Genomic DNA, 15,184 nt, shown 5'->3' with positions numbered 1-15,184 from the left:
CATAAATACGTCCGAGTGATATATTCTACCACTAATTTCTCACGCACTCATAAACCATGTTAGCGACCGGACTCTGCCGCGATGGGAAGTAAGACGGGCAGAGAGCGGGGTGGAAACAATTTCTAAGTTTCCGTAAACGGACTCAAAATATGATTGAGAGCGTGCAAGGAAAAAATGAGTGGAAGACGGGAAAATATATAAATAACAGGGAGGACAGACTCATCCGAGTCTGGGATCCACTCATCAGGACGGACTCCTTATTTCGAGCTGGTTTTTTTTAGAGACAATAATAATTGATGATGTCCGTTGACACATACTGGAGCTCTATCTGTCTGAGTTGGTGATCTGGTTCTGAGGTTAGGCAATAACCAGTTATAGTTATAGATATGTCTTGCACTCTTTTCGGTGCGACTAGTCACTGGTCACGGGACTACTACTTCGCGTTGTTGCCGCTTGACCAAATTTTTCATGTAGTTCGGAGACTTTTCACCTGAGAAGTCTATAGCTGCCTCATTAACGCTCACTGTACTAGAATGAAGATACTGAGCACAAATTCTGCCGTGAAAATTACAAAACGAATCCCAAAATTCAGCCGAACTTTTCTGATCAACGTGCTGGAGAGAATTTCTCTCATGCGTTCAATTTTTATTCTCTGTTGAGCTCATCGGCTTTTCCGACGATCTTCTATGATGATTGATGTTTCTCGGAAAAATGAAAAAATGATATCGACTTTTGATATTTTTGGGTCTAATTTCACTGGTTTTGAGCAAAAATTTAAACAACTACTAAAAAAATCCATGATGCCAAAATGTATGGTTGTCTGCGGTTCCTGAGAGATTGGAAAAATTTACTTTGGTCCCTTCTGATCCTTCATGCATCGAATCAGTGGTGTGGCGTGGCGTGCTTTGCGATTCATCGATTGATCTGCCATTTAAACCTATGGAAAAGTATCGATAAGCAGGGTGTTGGCGACGAGCACCTTAATAATCGATTCTTTACCATAGCATCAAATGGGGAAATATCGATAATCGATTATTCGCGCCTCGCCACTGCATCGAATGCATTAATTAGCTCCGAACTATTATGATATTTTGCACAGTTTGACACTGCAGATGGCGGCATACTGTTGTCAAGGGATATATATGTCATCACCTCACCTTTCGGTCGGCAATCAGCAATCAGCTCCTTTTTAACCTAGCGCGACGGATCGAATTCAGTCGTCGCCGTCGTCATGTCGGAGCATCGCCCCCCCCCCTTTCTGCGGGTCTTCGCGAGTTTTGTCACCTGTATGGAAAGAGAAAAGAGTCTGGAGCCATCTATCAGTTGTCTGGTTCGAGGTTCGGCTCGCCGTCTGACGCCACATTCATTTAGGGAAAGTGGAAAATCGGGAGAGGTAGGGAAAAGGGGGAAAAATCGAGATTTTAAGTGGTGATCGGCAAAAGGTAACACAAAACCTGTTGGGAACCGTCTGGCACCAGGGATAAAATCTGGTGTTTGGTTCTGGGCTCTAGACAATCCCAGACGGGTTCTTGGGTTTTGGATAAAAGGAGTCAAATGAATAGAGCCCGATGGACTAGTTTTAGGTGAATCCTTGTGACCATGTGACTTACGATATCCACCACCATGTTGTGCGACTACAAAGTCTATGTCTTTGAGGAGCAATTTGTATAGTAATATACGAATTGATGTACGGAATCGATCCATGATGTGTGGCAACATTAATATGAAGCAGTATGGCAGTAAATTTGTGAAGTTTATCAAAATTTATAAAAGAGGGGGCGACATTTCCGCACAAGTTAAGATAATAAACGGAATATAAAATTATTTTAATTAAAAGTTTAAATTAGTTTTATTTCTTAAAAATTAACACCGAGAATCAGGAAAATGGATGTTGTCAATTGACTCAATGTATCAAAAAGCGATAACATGACGCTCTCTTACTATGTATCATTCAATAAGCGGTTCCACAAATTCATTGTAATACACCTTTGTGTTAATGGAGCTACTCGTTATTGCTCACGTCCTGATGCAATCATTCCCTTCAGAAATACCTCCCTTTCAGAGAGCCGAGTGTCCCTGATTCTTCTAATTACAGAAGGAAACACATGTAAAAGTGCACACACTGTGTTACACTGTTACAGTGTGTAACATGTACACATCATGTAAAAGTGTCTGACACAATAACGTCGTCGTTCCGCGCAGACGAAAGAGTGTAATACTATTTCAACATTGCAGAATTTCCACTCCAGCAAAGCTTGCTTTTACGTTGGTAAAAAAAACTGCTGAGCACTCTTAACTAAAAAGTTTAGTGGTTCTTCTTCTGTGTACGCAAAAATCAGGAAGATTTTGGACAAAAATTGCACGGTCACATTCCTGTATAAAATTGAATTGTTTGATTCAGTTTTGTAACTTTGGAGGTATGTCACGTTCTTCGAACACTGTGTTGGGAATTGAGGATATAAAGGAGAAAAAAATAGGATTACCTCCTTCGAATAAAAAAAAACCCCGTTTGACAACGGTGCAAATAATGCGATGATTGAAATACAGTCAAGCAAACAGAAAAACAGTGAAACGATTGTCTTTTAAGTTGGTAAAGCCTCCCTCAGCCTCATTTATGTCCTCGGCTGGGTGCCAGCACACTTGCCTAATTTCACTTCGAAAGGACATTTCCAATAGGATTTGACTCGGAAAAGTCGACTTCCCGCCCAACCAGTCAAACGGTCCGACCAGGAGCTCAACCCCTCAAGAACCTGGAGCGGTCGCGGTAAGTAGCTTATCATAAATAAAAAATACTCATCTCCCACTCTCGTGGCTTTATTCACGCTCAGATTATGCAAGGTTTAATGTTGAAGCGGTGGCGGTCGAGTTCGATCCGCTTGCGTCCTTTCAGAGAAACTAATGCCCTGTTTACACCATCATCCTCAGTTCACACTGAAGAAAAAATCTCGGTGTATTTACTAAGAAAAGGATAAAATTACCAACAATTCAGGGTTCTATTTGATCCCAGTTTTTTCCTGGTAAAATTACCATTTATGGAATTGGCAATTTTACCGAAAAATCTCGGTAAAATTATTGACTTTCTCGGTAATTTTACTGGACCCCGGTAAAAAAACGCCAATATTTTTTATCGGCTGTGGTAGAATTACCGAGATAAAATGGCAGTTACCGGGAATTGATTACCAATAAGAGTGGTATTCTCACCTGAAAAGAACAGTAAAAATACCGGTTTTTAGGTAAGCTTACCAGTCTATCTTGGTAAAATTACCAATAATTGGTAAAAAAAAGTGATATGGTAAAGGTACCAACGGACCTTGGCAAAAACGCCGAGAATTTTTTTCAGTGCAACTTCAGATTCTTTTGAATCTAAAATGATACTGTTGGTTTTTCATCTTCGGTCAGCGTCAACAGCGTCTTCATAAGCGTCATCTTCAGTCAAATGCCGGCAAAATAAAAGATGCTGAGAGAATAAAATGAAAATTCTGAGAAATTGTTGACTTACCAAAGGCGAATAAAAGGCAGAACTATCTATACTAGGGTAGGGGTTTTGATCCGTGGAGGGGTACGGGGTGCCGTAAACAGCGGGCGTGGAGGCGGAGAGCCTGGGGTAGGAAGGAAGAGCTAGTTGACACGAGCAGACGGTTTGCCCGGAGACGGGGTCGGTCATGATGGGGCGCCCATTCTCGCAACAGGAGTTGCTGGCCGAGCCCGAGGGGGACACCGCCCCCGTGGATACACCACTCCCGGCACCTGCTCCCGCCGGAGGGGACACCGAGCTCCCGGGCTGCCCCGACACCAGCAGCTGAAACAAACGATAATCTCCCGGTTAAATCATATTAGCACACAATCAAATAAACACATTCCATTATCAACCTCAATTCAAATTAAAAGATAGCGCATCATCAGAAGCGGCCTGCGAGAACAACCCTCTTCACATTTCGCAACCGTTTACGCCTTCCTGTCATAATATGGAGTCCTTCATAAAATATGTCCACTGAAAAAAAAAACAAAATCGTTTGACGTGCATGAGGAGACCATAGATACGGTGTTCTATGAGAATTTTGAATGAAATCGAACAGATAGATTCTGAAATATCGCTGTACACAGATTTGGGGGACATCGGACGGCCGTATACACATTTTTTCAAGTATGGTTATTTTGACTCCTGGGACCTTAAAACGTCTAGAAATGATGAAATTTCAACTTCTTTTTTTTCTTGGAGGATGACAATACTTCCTCTCTACCCTAGGGGCGCGAGAAAGTAAAAACTCCGGCCGTGGAAGCCGTGCCTACGGGGTATATAGACCTACCGTCCGCGTTCCGGGCTCAGAGGCCGAAAGTTCCGGGCGTAGCACCCAGGGCAATCGAAACTACGGTTCCAGCACCGCTGGTTGTGTCGACTACCCTACTTTTTCCCGTGTATCCCATCTGAGCTGTGATCTCGCACAGTGGCGAGGCGTGATCGATCCTCGATATTTTCCCATTTGAAGCTATGGTAAAGAATCGATTATTAAGGTGTTCGTTGCAAACACCCTGTGTATCGATCCTTTTCTACAGGTTTAAATGACAGGCCAATCTATACATCGCGAAGGACACCGCGCCATTGCTGCCCGATTTTTGAAACTACGTCGGCCCGACACGACAGGACATAGCCTTATCTTAACCATGCAAGGTCCTAAAAACATGGTTTTGGGCAATTTTACCCGCCTGACCCCAACCACCCCCCCCCTCCAGCCCCGAAAAACCCATTTTTTGGGGAATTTTGGGGTATTTTCACGTTTTATTTCATATCTCCCGCAATTTTCGATAAAAATGCACCAAAATTTCACCAATTACACATCAGACCAGTCAGATTCTTGGGTAAAAAAATCTATATAGCAATTCGATATCTTATCGGGCTGCTTTAAACTTCAGCATCGGCCCGCTGGTCTCGCAAGGATACGAAAAACGAAACCCAAACCTCGAGATTGCCGAAAAATCCTCGCTGGGTATAAAGGGACACTGTCGATTGTGAAGGGGGAAACGGAGGGAGCCACGGCGCTGGAGAGCTCCTAACCTCTGGAGTGGAGGGTCCGATGAGAATAGCGAGGAGTGCGGGCATACCGAAGTGCGCGTGGAATATTTATGTTTTCTTTTCATCTCGGCTCCCATTTATTCCTGCCACAATTTTTCACCGCACGGCATTCCGGGCCGACGCCGCGCCGCGCCGCGCCGGCAGCTGAAATTCGCGACAGTCCCAATTTTTCAGCCCCGATTACCCGCTTCGTTACAACTCGTCTCAATTAAGGCTGAATTAAGAGGCGTGCAGCGGTCGCAATGACGCCCCGCGCCTCGCACAGTGGATCAAGTCAACGAGACCTCGGATATGAGTTTTCTTGCTTCAAACTACACATTTAAATGTCTAATTCGTCAAATTTCAAATTTAAATGAGCGCATCTTGTAGAGAGTTTAACAGCAAAACCAATGGAACCATTTTTAACACCTCAAAATTTTGCACGAACGGAATTATAAGCGTTTAAAGTTTCTAAATTTTGTCCGATTTTCCCAAATGATCTATTCCATTGTGCGGGGCGGTATTGGCATGAGGGGCTTCAGTGCTTGACTCCACGCGCTCGCTCAGCTCTTGTTTGCGCCTGAACACTCTGCAATCTCAGATTAGTTTCAATCTTTCAGCTCCAACGCCGCATCACAATTATTAGGCCTGAAATTAGTTCCTCGGCCCTGCTTTCGACACCGCTGTTATTATTGCTCTTGCATGTGTTTTCGTTTCGTCAGCCTATAAATAGTTCCACGTATTAACCGCAATTTTAGGTTCGCTACCAGAGTGAACGTGGTTAACACGCAGACGGATGTCGCGTTTAAGTGGTGATTTTTTCCTGCACTATCAGAAAGCTCGGAGTAAAAACTTAGAAGCCATTTTTTTTCTCAAAAATCTGATTCAATTAGTGGTGAAATTTGCTCCCTTATGTAGAGCAAAGTTAGCTCCGTATTCTCTCTACAAGAGCGTAGCTTTCTTCGTAACTAAATCAAATTTTCCTCAGCCTTCATATCACTCCTTTTTTGTTGACAGTATAGAATCTGTGGGCTGATTATTGAAATAGATGTACAAAGAGAACATGAAGTCACTCTATTGGTCGAAAAGGGTGATTGTTATAGACTAAGGGCATTCTTTGGAGAAAGTTATGTCTATTAGTTTTCGAAATATTTCCGACACTTTAGATCTAATTACGAATAAAATTCTATGTAAAATTGGGGGAAGGGGTAATGCTTACAAAAGCATATTCCTGACTAATTCTGGCGCTTGCTGGAAAAACCTCTTTTGGACATTTTTTCAAGTGCAAACGCTCGAGAAAAAATAGAATAAGGCGCCAGAAAGACAACGGCGAATATTTAATTGATGTACTTGGCAACGTTGCTGCGTCGCGACGTTCGCCGCGGCCGATAAAGTCGCCGAGACGTCGCTGGTCTTTCGTTTTTATTGCGTGACGTGAGTCCCAGATAAGACGCCCAGGACGACATTAAAAACCAAAACAAATAATTAATTAGCTCATAAAAATCTTGTTCCAGATTACCGGGGATAAATTTAATTGATTAAACGGGAAGAGACCGAATTCGAGGAGTCTGGTGCGCTTTTACGCTTGGGACTACTGTTCAGTTCCGTTGTTGGATGATGCAGTCTCGAGAAAAATGAGAGAAAATTGGAACAGGAACGGAGGAGGAAAGAGGATGAAAGATAATAAGCACGTCAATTAGTAAAAAATATAAAAATACGCTCCGAGCGTTACAAAAATTACAAGAAGTAGGGAGTTTTTCCAGACAATTTCAGAGTTATATTAAAAAAGAGAAAAAATTTTCAATTAGAGTCTCGCTTGAAAATTCAATCTTTCGGTTTTTGGAGGTGGGCAGCCAAACTCTTTTCAAACAACTCGATTGGGGCATCAATAATCGACGCGTCTTGCTGGTCCTCGCAAATGACTAGACAGCGGCGATTCTTAAAAGCTGGCTACACGGTTTCTTCCTTTCTTTAAATCCATAAAAATATCTATTTTAGGTGAGGCAAGCTGCCTCGCCAAGAACCGATTGTTTTACTCACAATTAAATGGAGGAAAAGTGTTGCAGACTTTCAAGAATCGCCACTGTTGCTTAAAACTTTCTCTAATACACTAGCAAAGACTAGCGCAGGCTACTACGAATTTTTTAATGTAACCTTGTAATTGCTTAAGCAATTAACTTTGCCTGCGGGCTGATTGTTAAAATCGATAGACAAAGCTATAGATAAATGGGGTATGGAGGGTTCCTACTGGGGGAAGCTGATGGTTGCGATGGACAAAGAAGGTGGGTATAGACAAAGTATCGGCAACCCACGAGAGGCCCAGTTAGTCCATCATTTACCCCCTTAGTCTATTAGAACCACCCACAGTAACCAATAGGATCTCTCTATGCTCATTTTGTCCTCTTTGTCTATACCTTTGTCTATCAATTTCGACAATCAGCCCGCTCCTATCTTCGCGGGGGCCTTCCTCCCCATCAACTCTATTTCCGAGCCTGCGAAACATCTGACCAGTGACGAGAGGATCCGATACAAAACTCGGTCGTGTCCGGGGATCATTTTCCGTGCTTCAACGTCCATGTCACGCATGGGGCTCGCGGATCCACGAATCGGGGAGTAAATCTCGTAACAATAAAACTCGGTCATTAAATTAGGTGAGAGGGGGTTATCCTGCCCGGTGGCGGCCCCGCCCCGCCCACTCGGCGGCGCGTGAGGCGAATTTCGGGCGCACCGAGGAACGGCAAATAGAAACTCGACGGGCGTATCAACATGAAAGCGCGCTCGACGATAACCCGATATCACGACCGAAACTCCGACTTGTACCCCACCCCCTTCCCCAAAGGGGGGGGGGGTCGGAATAGGTAGCGCGCGGGAACTACGCCTCCTCCTAGGCGAGGGGAGAGGGAGGGGCGTAATTATTAGATTGAGAAGATTATGGTCCGCGAAAAATGATGTATATACGCGGTGCGGGGGGAGGGGGGACTCTCGCCCGGTGCAGAGGGGGGGGGGGAGGGCTCTTACCGCGGCGCGCTACCGTTGCGAAGAACCGATGGTCACCATCTAAAAAGGCGTATCGTACACATCATCGTAATTACTCCCCCACACTACCGTGCTAAGGTAGAACGGCGTACGAAACCTTAGACATTGCCAAATTTCCTCCGTTGAAGCACAGTTCTTAGGGAAATCTGTGAGATTTTCTCTCCAATATCTCAGGGAATTTTATTCGCAATCAGATCTAAATTACCTGAAAATTTCTAGGGAGAATATTCATAACTCCTCGTAAGAAAAGAAATTTTATTGGAGGAAACTTGACAATGTTCGAATGTTTATACGACGTTTTTCCTTAAACGGCGGCGCAGGATTCTCTTCTCACTCGAGTTTATGTGTTGCGGTCTCTCTCTTTTCCCTTCCTTGCTCTCTCCTTCCCGCTTCGTTTTTCAGGACCCTGATGTCTATCATTAGGTTTTATTAAAAGGAGAGAAATGTTATTATCGCCGTTATTGCTACTGTTGACCGCCCTGTGTAATGTTCTCGAGTTTCCTAATTTTTCCTCGGTTGAAATCAAAACGCTTACCGGGCACAATCTCAGAAATATTTAGTGGTTGATTTGGTCCGTGCTCGTCTGTATTAAGGGTAACGTTTTTTGACACAGAATCGATGCTAGAATTTTCAAATCTTGTATTGATGAGAAAATCAACACGGAAGAACGGAAAAAAGCACAAATTCAATCATACGAAGATGGTCATTTTGTGCCATCAATAATACTTCTTTTTTAAACACTGTCAGGTGTATCGTGCCAAAAAGCTTGTGCTATATAATCTTAGAAATTTGAAATATGTTTCTATGAAAGAATGTCTAAGCGCGTGGGATCGAACAACTTACACGCATAACATTGAAAATTTCTCACTTGAAAAAGACCAAGTTCTGACACAGTAATATTTCCTTTGTTCCACAGCTCCAGGACGGAGGAAAAGAAGATAAATTGGTCGTATCGCACGAACTTAAGGGTGGTTTCAGCTCTTCAGCTGACAATAAGTACGCCACTGTGGTAGAAATAATTTACCACAGAATTACAATGACTTGCACCACCTCCCTAAAATTTCCTTTCTCCTTATCATTGATTTTTCGATGAGCGATATCTCTGTTAATATCGAACTTAGAAATTCGGCGTTTGAACAGGTTTCATTATATTTCTTGCGGATCTATAAACGTAGACCATCAAAAACGCAATTTTGTCACTATTGCAACTGAACCACTAAAAAAGACTGACAATGATATTATTACCACACTAAGAAAAAACTCCGGCCGTGGAAGCCGTACTTACAGGCTATATAGTCATACCGTCTACGTTCCGGGCTCGGACGCCGAAAGTTCCGGGCGCAGCATCCGGAGAAATCGAAACTACGGCTCCAGCAACCGGAACTCTCGGCCTCTAAATCCAGAACGGACGGTATGTCTATACGCACATTTTTTTTTCGGTGCATAATAAAAGGCACCATTCCATGAAAAGGGCAACATGGCGCAAAGGCTGCCAGCTCAGGATTAATCCCAAATTCCGAAAGGATATCACGCTTCATTGAAACCTTTCGCGGGGCCGCGCGGATTCCGGCGTCGAGAATTAAAAGCCTGGCTGCGTATTCCGGTTCCTGGGGTGGGTAACAACGTTTTGATGGGCCGGAAAATAGGCCGAAAGGAAGACGCATATTTGTCGGCGAAACGCGAGGGAGTGAGGAGTGAGTCGGCAAAGACCGCGGCCGCCGGAGAGGGAAGGACGGAGAGGCAGAGACTGAGTCTGCAATGTTAAATTGTCACATCGAGTGGTAAGTAATAATCATCAACAGTACTTGGAGCTCATTGAAGTGGCGAGCACGAGGGGTGCATATCAACTCCAACCCGCGGCTCAGTGGGCCCAACTTCCATGCTCCGCAACTATACCTCATCTTCGGCGGTCGTCCGCCATTTTCCAACGAATGGACCACTAGGGGGCCATTCAAGTACTTCGTAACGCACTTAGGGGGGGTGGAGGGGGAAGCCAGCGTTACATAACGCATTCGAGCTGGGGGCAAGAAAACTTTGAAAAACAACTTGCAAAACATTGAAAAATCCCGCCCTTCTCGAACGAATTTGTATTAAAAAAAATTGGTGTATTGTATATACCAAATTTTACAATGAGAACCACTATTTCTGGCTCATTTTAAAAACGACGTACGTGATCTAAATACCCCTTTGCAGACAGTTGCTTTTATGGATGAGCCAGAATTGGTAGTTTCTTATCGCAAAATGTGGTCCAATTAGTTCTTAAAAATGAGTTCATTGCAGTTCTAAATTATACTTTTTTAAAACAAACTTAAGTTTTGGTGTTTTTAGGGTGGACGGTCCCATTGAAAACCAACGTACGTGCCATTGATTCCCCTTGGCAAATAGGTGCTTCTTCAAATGACTCAGAAATATAGTAGGTACTTCCTTCTTGTAAAATTTAGCCCTATTATTTCTTAAAAATGTGTTTTTAAACGTTCGAAATAACATGCTTTTACATCAAACTTGGTAATTAGAGTGCTCTTAGGGTGCCCCTTTTTAAAAACACCATACGTGCCATTTTATCCCTTGGAAAATTGGTGCCTCTTAGGATGAACCAAAAATAGTAGTTCCTTATCGCAAAGTACAGCCTAAGTATTACTTAAAGATAAGTTACTTAAAGTTCAAAATAATACGTTTTTAAATCAAGCTTGTTATTCGGTGTGCTACTAGGGTGAAGGAGGGTGCTACTATAGGGTTCAAGGAGCTCGTTTAATTACGTCCGCGGAACAGGGAGTCGAATCTACTGAGCGAGGGAGTCCTTAACTCCATAACGGGGGATTAATATCATTGCGAAAGGCAAGTGGCTCTAATTGTAAGTTCGCCGGAGCGAGCGCGAGTAGGGTAAACATTGACTTTCTCCTTAAATAGAGTTTTAAAACGCTGAGGGCGGCGAGGGGGTGGGGAGGGCGAGGGTGAGGATGACTGCGAGGGGTGGTGCGGTCGAGGGGCGGGGGGAGGGCGGCTCCCACTTACCGTTCAACAGGGGTGGTTTGATTGATACGGCCATTATCGTGGCGGCGCGGGAGCCAGGTTGCATCCCTTTATGCGTGTGTCGGGCCTCGGTCTCCAGCCGACCGAGCCCCGGTTTTAATCTAATAATCATCTATTTATCAGCGATAGCGATTGTTTTGATTGGCGACCGAATCCGCGTCCGCGGCGATTCAATTACGCGCCCTGATTTATGCGGCCACTTAGCCGGGTCGGCCCTCGGCCAATTCCGCCGCTCCGGCCGCCACCGTCCGACTCGCCTTCTGGTCACCGCGTGTTCAGGCCCTCGGCTTTTGTGCCGTTCTTAGGGAAACGGAGTCACCTTCAGCTACTGGCAAAATTCAGTCCAGTCCTGGATGCACTGTAGGACATCTCGGTCTGGAGTCCGGAAATAGGTTTAACGATAGCCGTTATTTCGAGCAATTCTAAGTGCGCTGCTATTACGACTCGCGAGAGACTGTTTTGGCCTATTTGAAAAATTGAAGGCGCATTGCTCGCCCAAAAGAACACTCTTCCGGAAAAAGAGTTTCATTGAACTTCTGGCGAAATTTAGTCGCGTCCTGGGCTCAAATACTGTGAGACATCTTCGATAAGAATCCGGAGTGTATTTCAATCAATGGCCCATTTTAGTCCCTAGAACACCGGGGTGATATGAATAAGGAGTACAGTCCGCTCTGTAAGAGCTAAATTAAATTCACAGGAACAGTTTCTTTTGCTGCGCACTCATTTTAGATGGATGTTTTTTGGGGCAATATAGCAAAAAGTATCCTTAGATCCTTCTTTTAAAGAAATGTCTATTTTCAATTAATATCACATGGCTTTTTTTTTGGGGGGGGGGGGGGGCGCTGCAAAAATCTTACAGGCAAAAAGTAAACACAATAACTTTTAATCATACATCAAAAGACTTATTTAAATAATTTATTTGTTGAGGTGCAGTAAAATAGCCTCAACAACAATAGAAAATTGAAAAAATCCAGAGACTTTAACGCCCGGTAAGAAAATAAGCGCACAAATTATAATAGTTAGGATACCCAGCTAAAGATTACAACGATGTTATGTACCTATGCTATGTGATCTTTCTTACTGCTGACACTATGAGGAAGGCAACGCGATACTTCCAATCACTCAAAGCAGGTTTTCTTTAAGTTTGACATGTTTTCAATAATGATTTTCAAATGAATTACAAAATGTACATTCTTGGGCGGCGGAGCTTAAAGGATATTTTCCAGCAGCACGGTAACATCCTTGAGTGTCACTTAAATCCATAAAGCTAGCGTACTTGAAAAAACCCATCCGGAGTTAGTGTATGCACTAAAACAGAAGCATTCCTGATGTTTACATATTTAATATTCCGACTGAAAAATTCTGAAAAGGCTCAGATGACAGAGGCGAGGGCTTTTGGATCGTAAATCAAAACGCTGTCGGAAACGAGGGTAATTTCACCACTCAACACCCTTAAAACCAAATATCTCTTCCATCCTCTTTAGCTTAGAGTTGGCACAGTCTCGCCCCCTTATTCAACCCTCCTTTTTCACCTTACACCCCTGGGCACTGTTGCAAAATTGAACAGGTGCGAAAACTTCATCAAGATGATTCCACACAGCAAAACCGGCTATTTTTACGTTGACTTAAAGTAGAACTAGTAAATAATGATCCGTTTGAAGGAACCGGACTTTAAACTGACCCATTTGAATTACATATTTAAATACTTTTCCATCAAGAAATGAACAAAATCCAAAATCTTACAGTCTTAAAGTAGAACTAGTAAATAATGATCCGTTTGAAGGAACCGGACTTAGAACTGACCCATTTGAATTACATATTTAAATACTTTTCCATCAAGAAATGAACAAAATCCAAAATCTCACAGTCTTTTTACTACACTATGTTGCAAAATCGCACTTATAAATAAAAACAATAAACCTGCTTCAGTAATATCCCGGAGCGGACCTCAACTTACAGTGACGTAACTAATAAATCATACTAAATCTTACATTTCTTCATATGTGTCGAGAAATGGAGCGGCATACGGCCCTATATTTTTACGCTTTAGATTGAATTCAGACCGTTTATTACTCTGAATTTAGGGGCCAAAAATATTTTAATTAATTCGAGGAATTGGAAGAAAACTATTTGTATGCGACGGTTTTATTACCTGCACCTAGTTTTGTAAATTTAATCACCCTGTATTTTGGGCCATGTGTTTATTTTCATAAGCAATTTTCTTACACCCGTAGATAGCTTCCAAAGTACCTACGCCGAAAATGAAAATACCTGTATTTTTCTAGAATTATTTGCTATATTTCTTTGGTTACAGATATATAAAAAAACGCAATATTTCTATGAGTTGAATTATTACTAAAAAAAGGGAATCTTAAATGGCCGCCAAGAAAATTTTTTCTTGAATCGAGAATTATGCTGCTTAATATAAACTACTTTTTTGCTGAACCCGAGTATTTCTTGTAACAAGAAAAGTTCAGTTTAAATCAAGATAAAAAAATTCGTGGGGCAAATTCAAAAATCATCACGCTTGAGCTAAGCACATTTTTTTTTTCAGTGGCACACAATAAATAAAGTAAAATCAAAATGTAATGAGTAATTCTCGATGGGACTAACGTTCGATTAAACTCATTTCGCATACTATAATCATCGTTTATATCCTTCGAAAATGTGCGTATAGCTCCTGTTCGCATGCATAATTTCCTCGCTTTTAAATACTCGGCGGCGGCGGATGAAAAAAATTGAGGCTCTCAATAATCTCTCTTTAATCTCCCTCGGTTTGTCCCTTCTTCCGGTCAATTGTCCAGCGAACAGGAACTCATTATCGGTAAGTCGGAGCCAGGCTCGCGGTGTGTACATCCGGTCAAGATCGCTCCGTCAATAGTCGAGAGGAACACCTTTCAATGCCGTTGAAAGGGAAACTCAGAACCAGGGTAGCCGCGGCAAGACTGCCGTGCTAAGGAAAAACGCCGTATAAACCATCAGGCGTTGCCAAATTTTCCTCGATAAAATACGAATCTCCTGGTAAACTTATGAATATTTTTCTTCCAATTTTTCAGGGAATATTCTTTGTATTTTGATCTAAAGTTCTTGAAAATTTCAAGGAATAATTTCCTGAAATCAGCGCCTTTCACTCTGTACTTCATTTTGCTGTTTACTATGTTTTTCTGCTAACCCCATACTCAATCAGCTATTCCCACTGGTTTTAAACATTTTTTCAACATTTTTCAAATTTTGACCAGATCCCTAGTGTTTTAGTTCGCTGTGTCTCTAGTTCTATCCCTCTTCATCATGCACTGTGACAATTTGTTACTCTAATTAACTTGTTTAGCTGTGTTTTGTGTCTGGAACTGCTCGCTGAAGATGGGCTAAGCCCGAAATGCATCCAAGCTAATAAATTACTTCATCAACCATACAATGCGTGTTGCGGTATACTTTTTCCGCATCTTTATCATAACAGCGCGCGAGATGCGTTTTTCCAGAAAAATATTCATAACTTTCCTCATATACGAACATTTCATCAAAGGAAATTTGGCAACTCTCGAATGTTCATACGGCGTTCTTCCTTACCACGGTAGATGAGACGTCGGAAGATTTTCAGGGTAACTAATCTGAAAACTATTCCATTATGGGCCGGACTCGAACAATGGACCGTCGCTCCGCGCCGGCGCGTCACCACTGTTGTAGTCTTCAACCGCACATTGTGTGGTAGTATTCTAATTGGTAAACTATGCGCCACTAATGTCAACTTGAAGGGATTGAAAAAGTTGATTTCCGCTTGTACCAGAGGCATCATGCGGACACCTTAAATGTCGTAAGGACAAACGGCGTATCGACGGTGAAACTACCAAACCACGTATCTCGTTTGCGGTGTTTAAAAATCTACGCTCGCATTTTATTTTTTTGAAGTAGACCAAATCCATATCATTCCTTGAAATTTTCACGGAATTTTCTCTGCACGAAGAGGAAAAATCACAGACATTTTCAAGACTGGATGTTAAGTAGTTTTTCATTTAAAAAATAAAGTATGACAGGAAGCCTGCGACGTCGCAAACCGAGATACGTGGTTTG

The 15,184-nt window shown here is 42.7% G+C and overlaps 1 protein-coding gene across 2 annotated transcripts in view; it reads right to left on the bottom strand.

The window, feature by feature from the left end:
* LOC109039804 (homeobox protein araucan) overlaps positions 1-15,184 on the bottom strand; it is a 162,029-nt gene that overhangs the window by 93,913 nt on the left and 52,932 nt on the right. For both annotated transcript variants that reach the window (XM_019055477.2, XM_019055478.2), the window contains one exon: positions 3,500-3,799. In XM_019055477.2, coding sequence (XP_018911022.2) covers positions 3,500-3,799 — 300 coding nt within the window. The remainder of the gene's footprint in view (positions 1-3,499; positions 3,800-15,184) is intronic.

This window comes from Bemisia tabaci, chromosome 2 (genome assembly GCF_918797505.1).
Source record: "Bemisia tabaci chromosome 2, PGI_BMITA_v3".
NCBI classification, from domain to species: Eukaryota; Metazoa; Arthropoda; class Insecta; order Hemiptera; family Aleyrodidae; genus Bemisia; species Bemisia tabaci.
This window is presented reverse-complemented; position numbering and strand designations above follow the sequence as displayed.